Below are 10201 nucleotides of genomic sequence, written 5' to 3'. Positions count from 1 at the left end.
GAGCTCAGCGCCCTGCAGCCGCCGCCGACAGCAGCGAGCTGGGCGTCACTGGCCTCGTTTCCGATATGGAGCAGCTGGAGAAGACCATTGAGGAGCTGCACGCTATGCTTGACCGTGTTACCAAAGTATGTCACCAACGTTGTTGATGGTAAGGAGAAGCCGAACAACATTGTTGGCAAGTACTGATGGACATGCTGGCCGTTGTGCCCAAGGTCGACAAGCAGTTCGCAGTCCTGTTCCAGTCCACCTCCAGGACATCCTCATGGTTGCCTACTTGACCAACCTGACTCGCGCCCAGCTCAACATTGCCGACCGGCTCCAGCGCATTCTCTAAAAAAATTACCCAGAATTATACTTTTGTTGTTCTTTGGCCAATTTTACTAAACTATATAGCATGGTGCATGTATCTGGCATCTGATATGTGTATTGCAAGAAAAAGCCCGAGTTCCATTGGTTGGTAGATGTATATCTGAACGGTGAAAGAGAAATAGGTGGTCTTTAAGCAAAGTACTGCAACGAGGTCTTCTTCTTGGCCTGGACCTCCTGGATTCCCTCCATGAAGTCCTCGTGCGACAGCTTGGTGCCTCCACGCCTCAGCGCGATCATGCCAGCCTCCACGCAAATGGCCTTGCACTGAGCACCGTTGAACTCGTCGCACGACCGCGCCAGCTCGTCAAAGTTGACGTCACTCGACACGTTCATCTTGCGCGAGTGGATCTGGATGATGCGTGCACGCGCATCCTCGTTGGGCAGCGGGAATTCGATCTTGCGGTCGAGACGGCCTGAACGCAGCAGCGCCGGGTCCAAGATATCAATGCGGTTGGTCGCTGCAATAACCTTGATACGGTCGTCGCTGCCGAACCCGTCGAGCTGGTTCAGAAGCTCCAGCATCGTGCGCTGGACCTCGCGGTCACCGCTCTTCTCGCTGTCAAACCGCTTCGTGCCGATCGCATCCAGCTCGTCAATGAAAATGATGGTCGGAGCCTTCTCCTTGGCCAGGGCAAATGCATCACGCACCATCTTCGCACCATCACCAATAAACATCTGCACCAGCTGCGGACCTGCCAGCTTCAGGTATGTCGACTGCGTCTGCGCCGCGCACGCACGTGCCAAAAGCGTCTTGCCGGTGCCTGGCGGCCCGTACATAAGCACGCCCTTGGGCGGCTTGATACCGACTTCTTGAACCGGTCTGCATGGGTCATTGGCAGCACAATCGCCTCTACCAGCTCCTCCACCTGCTTGTCCAGCCCACCGATATCGCTGTAGTCCTCCGTCGGCTTCTCGTCCACCTCCATCACCTTGACGCGCGAGTCATACTCTGCCGGCAGCTTTTCCAGAATCAGGAAGCTGTCCTTGTGCACACCGATCAGATCTCCAGCCGTCAGCTCCTCAGACCGGCACCAGCCCAATCACCGGCAGAAACACCGTCTGCCGCGTCGTGGCCTTGATCACCGCACACTTGCCCCGGCGCTGCGCATCCAGGTCCACGTTGGCCCCATCCTCCTCCTCGTCGCCGTCTGGGTGGATGTCCAGAACCTCAACCACATTTGCCACCAAGTACGGCGCTGCTTGTTGATGTTGATTTTCTCCGTGTTATCCTTGATTTTGATGGTCATGTTGTGCTGCTCGTGTGTCAGCCGGCTGTAGTCCGGCTCTTCAGCACACGGATTTCGTTGTCAATGAGTCGCGTGCGGCTGCGAATCTCGTCTGTGCTTGAACGCCTGATTTCGGCATCCAAATCGCTGAAATCCTCGGCAGTCGCCGCCGCAGCCTGTGCAAGAGAGTCCATACTGTTGGTACTTTTAGGAAGGAGGTTGTTGCGAAATGAAATAATAGAACGGGAGTAAGCAAGGTCAAGACACACAAAAGCGCTGGTGGGGAGGAAAAACGCCGGCGTGCCACCAGCGAAAAATAGTACAGCTGGCAGCGAAAACCGTCACGCAGCAGCATACGTAAGTCCAGCCTGTTTGGCCAAATTATGATCAGATCAGCAGTTCAGATCACGGATATGTGCACGGCATGGCTGATGCAGGATGCAGCCGCATTGTACAGGTCCCGTTTGTCGACACGGAGCTGCCAGCATCCTGCATCATTGGGGCACCGCAGCCATGCCGCCCTATTGTCAAGCGGCTACTCTTGCTCCTGCGGTTGAATGTGCTATTCCTTTGGCGCAATAGCATGCCTACGTTCGAATATAGGGGTTGGACTCTGGGGCTGGAGGATGGCCACCAAGCTGTATATGTGGAGGGCTGTGGCATGGAGTAATGAACAGTAGCCATGGCGCCTGCCCTCAACGGCCGCGGCTTCTATTCACAGCGCCATTGATTTCACATACCGCAGATTGCCTCTATCCACCAAAGGGGGAAATATCACGCGCCAAGCCCGCTGTAGACGGACTACCGCATGCCACTGCATCTCTACATTCAAACGAGAACCTGGCATATTCCTGGCTGGTAATGGTTGGAAAGTTCCTGAGAAAACTGTGACGAGCCACAAAGCCAGGTTTTTTTGGTGATTTTCAGCCCTCGGTTCTCGCTGCTCCTAAGCCTGAGCGGCTTTTTCTGGGCGCTCTGCGGGGCCAGCATAAACGAGAGGGGCTTTTTTCGTCCCATGTGTCCCGCTGGCAGTTGCCGTCCAATGCAGCATTTCCACACTCTGGATGGCACTGTGAGCGAGCAGCGCGCAGTTGGTGTCTGTTAGCCCTCTCATAGCTGGTCCCGATTTTCGTGCTCTTTTTCTGGCCAGCGCCTATCTGCGCCAGAAACGGCTGTATAAAAGGCGATCGACAAGGAGGGAAGGGGCCGACTAAAAACACAACCTCGCCTCCCCCTCCTCGCCTCTCCCCAGCATTTGTCTATAAAACCTCCAGCGTTTATTTTGCGCGCTCAGCAAGGAACATTGATAATTCTGTTCTAAAATTGTCGCCGTCTCTCGTCAAGTACTACCCACATTTCCATCCCCACCCCTCCCGAACCTATTATTATCACGGACCATGGCCAAATCACTGACCACCTCGCCCTGCTGCCTCCACCAGAGCAACGAGCGCATCTTCTGTGTCCACTGCCAGAGCGAGTTTAGCACCGTGATGCAGCTGTATGAGCACCTCAAGGGTGCTTCCCTCCCCGCCGGTTCTGACCAGAGATCATCGTGCCGGGGCCTTATGTCGCCTCGCCCTCCCATGTTTGTCAGATTTGACACGGTATATAAATCAAACTACTACTCGACCTTTCTCTGCTATGTATATGCTAGCTGCATTTCCCCACTATTAGCTATACGGCCATATTTATCTCCACACATCCCTCATTCACCGGATGTGCTCAAAATAGTCAACTACTCCCTCCCTCGTTTCTACAGCTCATAGTTTAAATAAAATGGCTCAATTTCAAGCAAGCGAGACACTTTTTTGCACTATTGCCAGAATATCAAACTCGGAACTCGCTTCGCTTCCTCGCCTTGTCCTCGGGGAACAACAAACGTGTACTGGCCATTGTCGTCCAATGCAACGTGGTAAGCCCTATGATCTCCACTCATCAGATGGGTCAAGCGAAAAGAAGAGGACTGAGAAAGTTGGGTTGAGTGCTGGGAAACAACACATGTGGATCCTTCTTCGTCCAAAAGCGGCCATGTGGGCCGTGTGCGTGGTGCTGGCGTCGCCAGAAGGGCAAGGCTGTGCATGCGGTGTACCCCAGTGCAGAACGACGACCCAGCGGCCACAGCATGATCCTCAGTTGTCAACATCCCCCTCATTCCCGTCAGCAGCCCTGTCCCCTCACTGCACCATATGAATTCGCAACAGCCGAGCCCCGGGCAAATCACCTAGTGAGGGAGAGATAAGCAAGTGTGAAGCCCAATCATAAGGTAAGCATGGACACAAGGATTTGCCTGAAGATGGGAAAGGTGAGGTGCTGGTCACACCTCACTAACAAAAAACGGGTTTACCCAACCGTATGCTATCCGCCTGCTCCCCTTTCTTACCCTCACCCTACCATGTATATTCTTTGGTGTCAATACCAACGTGACATCTTATCTGCACACCTAGCATATGCGCCTCGGAAGCACAGTGCTGCAGCAGGTATGCAAAGTGCAAGGTTTTGCGTCTCTTTGGAGTGGTGGGAAGATGTCCACCTTGTGGCGGATAATTTTAGACAGATCTGTGCAAAACAAGTTTTATACCTCACTTCCGTGTATCACGTTGTTATCTGAGGGACAGGTTGAAAAGAGGATAAATAGACCTAGGATACGCCGCCATCACTCGCATTTCTCCTCATTGCGGTATTGGCCAGAGCTCTGCGTAGCTTGCGAGGGAACACAGATAGGGATGCCAGGAAAACTGACTCAAAATTCACGCCTATTCCTTGTGCTGGCAAGTCAAGTCTGGACGCTATGTGACTAGATGCCAGCCGCTTTTCTTTTTTTTTTTTTTTGCAAACTCTACCCTACTGGCCTCAATTCGCACCACCAAACACCATCATACAATGTACTCTGATTTCTCCCAACCTACCCAGGAGCGCTGCTTCAACTGCGGAGAAATCTCGTCTATGACAGAGAACCCCGGCAGCCATATATTCAGGTGCACCCTTCTCAAGGATAGTGCTGCCAGCTACATCCGCTAGTCCCTCGGGCATCACCCCATTGATGCTACTTTTCACCATACTGCATGCCGCTTTGGGAATAAAAATAAAACCCTCCTTGGGCCATTTTTTGAAGCCATAAACCTGATTGTGTTCATGATACCCGTGTGACCGGCATATTCGGAAATCAGCCAAGGCCGACAGCACGCTCCCAAGTGTACACCCACATCCGAATACAACAAATAAGCTGCAGCGGTGGGACAACCTGTGGTGGGTGTTGCGGACATGCGAAGCATGAACACCTACATACTCCACTGGGCATTCGTGATTGAGCCGGCTTTTGGCCGACTTCAGACAAAATGTACGAAAGGGGACTTTCCTCAGTGCTGTGAGTACTGCAGAGACAAGGGGTATGTTGGCGTCTCGAGCTTAAGAATAGGCAGAATCATCGTGCGGATTTATTTTTAAGGCCTGATGGGCACAGTTCTAGTCATCCATCGCTAGACAAACGAGAAAACATGTAAATCACTAACAAGAACGTGGGTCCGGTTCTCTAACAACCCCACTTTTCACATGAACCACGCCTCACGCTATGTTCTCGAGCGATCAAGTGCGGGTCTGATTGGCTCTGGTCAACCAAAAACGCTCTATTTTGTTTACAGTGATGCCACCCAACCTTCTGCGTATGTGGACGCAGCGAAAATCAGGTATATTGAACCAAACCACATGTCGCTTGCGCTTCTCCCCAAAACGCGTGCAAGAATATCTTGATACAAGGATCATCAGCAACTCACTAAAACATGAGTGGTGGATACATAGCGCTCCATGTGTTGTACAAAAAAGGAAAGGACGTTGTCGATCTTCCTTCACCCTGCCAAGAAAGTTTCGGAAATGACGCTTGACATGCCCCTTTTTATTGCACCCCTTGCGACCGCTGCTCTCAGTCTTGCTAATGTAGTAGTTATATAGCTGGGAACTGTGAAAGGGGGAAACACCTGGCACGTATTTCTCCTTTTCTCTCTTGCACCAGCATTTACAAGGAGTGTCTTTTTTGTTGCTGATCGCACCATTCTGAAGGAGACGAAATAAACACAGGACTGAGCAACAACACATCATGGATCCTACGAGCGGTAACGGTGTCGACGACTGCATCCATTGCCGATTTGGTGGCCACTAGTCAGCCATGCCGGGTAGGTGCGCACCCGTAACAAAAGGATCTGAAGCCAAGGGCAGAGCACCATAAAGGTCCTGGATCTGGCTCATAATCACCTGTCAATACTTGATGCCGTATAATAAAGAACTGTTCCAATGTCGAAAGCTGCGTACGTGGTATATCTCTGCCGTCTGCCTTCCTGCTTGGTGTGGATTTTTATTGAGGAATATGCGGCTATGCATCAGCATAAGCCAATTTTTTTGCTATGGCGGGGAATAGGTGGACTGGCAGGATAATGATGTCTTTGAAGAAAGCAGGATGAGCCCTCACACATTGCAAATTCGGCCAGAGGCTCATGAATGAATTCCCAGTGACCTCGCCTTTGATTGGCGTGTCGCTGGCAACCTCCTCCTATGGATGCATGTAGCACCTCTACCCATCACACGTGCTCACTTTTCGGTGGCAGCGGTTTTCTGAAAGGCGGCAGTGTTCTTCTTCTCGTAGCCTGCCCGGCAGTCTTGCAGTATATGCAACTTCTCTTTACGTTGGTTTTGGTAGAATCTCAAGATCCGATTACTGTGAACCACATAGTTTTTCATCCCACTGTTTTTTCTTTTATTTCTGGCTCTGTCACCTGAGCGATGGTAAAAAACCTTTGCGCTCGCCTCTACCTTCCTTTTCTCTATAGCTCTCTTTCTCTATCAATATATACTACTTGGCTCTGTCATTTTCTGTTGCCGATACGTTCACACTGCTTGCACATCTCTGGATTGACATATTATCGCTTGACAGGATATTTAGAATCCACGGTACACGAAAAATACACACATTCACATATCAGGTATTTTTCGTTACTCGTTATCTGTTTCCTCCTTTTGCCCTATATCACCTGCCGTGTGCTCTAGACCTACAACAACGGGGGCATGCATTTGTTTTCAAGATGTGTCGCTGAATAGGCCTGCATAATGAAACGAAGATAGTATATCTGAGTATCACGAAACCATTTGTAAAACTTAGTCAATTCTGATTATGAGCAGCCATGTTATAGGTATTGACTCTATCTGTTAATTTCGTTCCAGATGTTAAATATTTCCGATTATGCCTCTACATGAGCACATTATATACAAACATTTTTGGTGAATGCTGAATTGATGCTGCAGCTATCAATTAAGCCAACAGACAACAACTTATCCACTACCACTCACGACTTGTCTGCATCTCCTTGCAGCAAAAAGATACTCGCTACCCATGAGTAGTTTTAATTTGGAAAACATGAAGTAGGAATAACATGTCATGCACACATTAGATCATATATCTCCGAACAGGATCACAGTTCAGTTGTCATGGAATCATTTTAGGGGTAATGTAATTTGTGTGGGTTCTCTATAAAGAGGATGATCCGACCAGTTTACTCTTCCAATACCATACGCAATACAATTTGCTCCGTCCTTTTCAAACACATTCTACATATCATTCTACACTACAAACATGACTCAATGCAGCGAAGTCAACATATACAGCTGCCGCTACTGCTCGCGGAGATTCTATTCCGTGACTGATGGCATAGCGCATATTATCGCACATCATGATAAGAAGAGACATGCGGCATGCATCGATGCAGCCTATCACGGTGCGAATAAGCCAAAGGAGACATGCACTCTTAAATTCCACTGCAAATTCTGAATTTCTTGATAAAATAAAAATTAGATAGTAGACTATGAAGCTTTTCTATGATCTACACTGTCATTCTATATCTGGAGAGTAGCTGTAGTAGCACTACATAATTTGAGACTTGGCAGACAATATACATCCTGCTGTTCCTTATTCTATTAGTCACCATTCCACTCAACACATTCAAAGAATAATATAGATATCTCAACCCAACCACAACAACCTTCAGTTGCATCTCTATATTATCAATTCTATGATAGTGATGATGCAGTTATGACATTAATCTAGAAAATAGGATTACACTATCTTCCAGCACAAGGGACATCAGTAGATATTGAAAGGTTTTACAAGGTGATATGTTCATTACGTGGAGTTCAGAGTATACACAAAACACTATTGATTTGCCAACGTTGTCCTAAGATGATAGTTGGCACTAGCTTTCAATGCTAATTGGGATATCCGTGGGCTAAGACAAGGCTTGCGCTTAATGACTGTACTATCCAGTTAACCGATGGAAGAACCAGTACTGCTCTCATTACGCTTCATGCCGCACAACATGCAAAACAGCTACACACCCTGATGTCTGTGCTGTAGCTTTCCCTGCAGCAACTGCCTCACACCGGCTATCTGCATGGGAGGTTGCAAGGGAATGGACTGGCGAAGGCTGAAGAGGCGTCACATTTGCCAACTGTCCCTGTCCCGGTCAGTGGACACGCCGCCAACGCAGGTCCGCACTTATTGGCAGCCGGCATTGTGTGGCCCTGCGTACCCTCCACTGCCTGCCCCCGGCCCGTGACGCCATGTGCTGCTCCGACCCTTCTACTCAGTGAGTGCCGATTCCGAGAGCGCCTTTCTCCACGCGATCGTTGCCGACAGGGCGCTGGTTATGACTGCCGCTGTACTCTCCCGACTGGATTGATAACTAACCGGGCGCCTCTCGATCTCCCGACTCGCACCATGAAGTTGCTCTGCAGTGTGGGCTATAAGAAGACAACGCTCTGCCTAGGACCTGGCCCTGTACTCTCAGCAATTTGTTCCTTAGACCTTACACACCATGAGCGAATACTGGACAGCCTTTCCGTGCGACTCCGCCGAGAGCGTCAATTTCATCTGCGGCAACTGCAATGCGGTGTTCAGCGAGATGCTGACACTGAACACGCACTGCGACCAGTGTTGTCCATGCGCGCCTGCTGCGATGCAGGAGACAAGCAGACGGACAGCACTGAAGCGCTTGCTGTGGTTTCCCTAGGCACCTGCCAATCAACACAAGCAAAGACAAGACGCCCCATTCAACTCTACCCACCCGCCTGAGGCGCAATGTGCAAGGGCTGAGCTGATTGCCAGACCAGACCAGCACTGCTGCCTCTCGATCTGCACCAGGTCCTTGCATGCAGGCGTGCGTGAAGCGTCTATCGCAACAAAGGAACACATCTCAGGATCTGTTCTGCAGATCAATTACCACATCACAGGTGTTTGTTTTCACGCCTGTCCTGCTGGTCCCGTGAACCAAGATGCTGCATTGCATATGTTGCATGTATGCGGGGTTGCCCAAAAAGGACATATTAAAAAAGCTTCACCTCAGCCATCTCCACCCCCATTCTCGTTACCTCTATGCCTTGAGGACTTTGGAAGGATTATATACCAGTTTCCTCCTCTCTCTTCTTCTTCCTCCCCTTCCTCCCTTTCCTCCATCTCAATGTATATTTCCTCTCCTCACTGCGCTTATTTGCACCAATAATACTCAACCATGCACCCCACTAGTTCCCCTTACTTTGTTTACGAGCCGTTTGTGTGCTTTGGATGCAATGTTGGTTTTGTGTCTCTTGACTTGCTCAACGGACACGTACCCTCGTGCAAACACCAGCCCGTCTTTAGGCCAACGCAGGGGCATAAGTAGCGTACCAGGGCTGTTCCGGCCTCTTCCCATTCGGTCAATTTGCCAGTGCCATTCTGTGGATCCTCTGTGCGCTTGCACTGCCGGCCCAAAAATAGACTCGACCACAAGCTAGAAAAGCCGGAAGAGTTTCAGGCGGCTGGCCGCCAGTTGGGTCCCTAAAAAAAGGAGTTGCGGGCAGAAAATAAGCCAGACTAATTATAGTGTGGTATCGCTTTTTCCGGCAATTGTGTATCAGCGAGTGTTAGGAACGTTTGCCCGTCCAGGGGTTATAAAGGATGCCGCCCTATCGATTGGTGTCCTTCCGATTTTTCTCTTTTTCCTTCAGGTTTTTGCCAGTTTTTTCTTACCTTTCGCCACTCACCGAGTACATAAATTATCTTTTCGCGCCTATCGTTCTAATGAAATCGACTGCGCAAAGCTCTGGGTACGAATGCACGATCTGCGGCGACACTTTCGCCTACCCCGACTTCCTCGAGGTGCACCGTGCTTATTTTTGCAAGTAGGGCCAAAGCGGGTGAATGGCACTACAATAACTTCCTCCCACCAAGTGGCAAGACATTTATGTAAATTCTTATTATGCTTTCGCACATAATACCAACTCATCAATGATAGCTGTTGTCTTCTATATGATTCGTGATGGGGACCTAAGGAATCAAGAATCGCAAAGCTACCACTACGCTGTGGGTGGTGTTGCCAAGATATGGAGGATTTTAACCCATGCCAATCAGAGTGAAGGTATAAAAGCGAACAATCGTGGATAGGATCTCTCTTCGGACGTCCTGGGATACTCCCAAGCTGCATCCTTCCATTAGCTCACACAATCACAAACCACCGTTTTCAAATGGGGTTTCTACAGAGGATTTTCAGCTACGTTCACTGGTGCTGGTGCTGGTGCTGGTGCTGGTGCTG

At 49.8% G+C, this 10201-nt stretch overlaps 5 protein-coding genes across 5 annotated transcripts; 3 read left to right on the top strand and 2 right to left on the bottom strand.

Annotated features, from left to right (window-relative positions):
- Window positions 1-8: 8 nt before the first annotated feature.
- DL89DRAFT_298280 (uncharacterized protein) lies at window positions 9-334 on the top strand (the record flags this gene model as incomplete). Its single annotated transcript, XM_040890783.1, has 3 exons — window positions 9-125; window positions 213-230; window positions 254-334. Coding segments are annotated over 3 exons (216 nt in total), but the record flags the coding sequence as incomplete, so codon positions are not given.
- Window positions 335-417: 83 nt separating this feature from the next.
- DL89DRAFT_273216 (AAA-domain-containing protein) lies at window positions 418-1852 on the bottom strand. Its single transcript, XM_040889045.1, has 4 exons — window positions 1664-1852; window positions 1562-1622; window positions 1396-1517; window positions 418-1260 (listed from the first exon to the last, which is right to left on the bottom strand). Exons 1-4 carry the CDS (start codon window positions 1787-1789, stop codon window positions 499-501), a joined length of 1071 nt encoding a protein of 356 aa, XP_040739004.1. The 5' UTR covers window positions 1790-1852; the 3' UTR covers window positions 418-498.
- A 3170-nt stretch (window positions 1853-5022) lies between these two features.
- On the bottom strand, window positions 5023-5892 carry DL89DRAFT_74662 (uncharacterized protein). Its single transcript, XM_040892039.1, has one exon. The coding sequence runs from the start codon at window positions 5721-5723 to the stop codon at window positions 5178-5180; it is 546 nt and encodes a 181-aa protein (XP_040739003.1). The 5' UTR covers window positions 5724-5892; the 3' UTR covers window positions 5023-5177.
- A 2533-nt stretch (window positions 5893-8425) lies between these two features.
- On the top strand, window positions 8426-8933 carry DL89DRAFT_273214 (uncharacterized protein). The gene has a single exon (XM_040889044.1). It carries the CDS (start codon window positions 8450-8452, stop codon window positions 8642-8644), a length of 195 nt encoding a protein of 64 aa, XP_040739002.1. The 5' UTR covers window positions 8426-8449; the 3' UTR covers window positions 8645-8933.
- On the top strand, window positions 8807-9542 carry DL89DRAFT_74513 (uncharacterized protein). Its single transcript, XM_040892038.1, has one exon. It carries the CDS (start codon window positions 8907-8909, stop codon window positions 9402-9404), a length of 498 nt encoding a protein of 165 aa, XP_040739001.1. The 5' UTR covers window positions 8807-8906; the 3' UTR covers window positions 9405-9542.
- Window positions 9543-10201: the final 659 nt, after the last annotated feature.

The sequence above is a fragment of the Linderina pennispora genome (assembly GCF_002104995.1).
Source record: "Linderina pennispora strain ATCC 12442 chromosome Unknown DL89scaffold_179, whole genome shotgun sequence".
NCBI lineage: Eukaryota > Fungi > Kickxellomycota > Kickxellomycetes > Kickxellales > Kickxellaceae > Linderina > Linderina pennispora.
The sequence above is the reverse complement of the archived record's forward strand: the minus strand, read 5'-3'. Positions and strand labels throughout refer to the sequence as shown.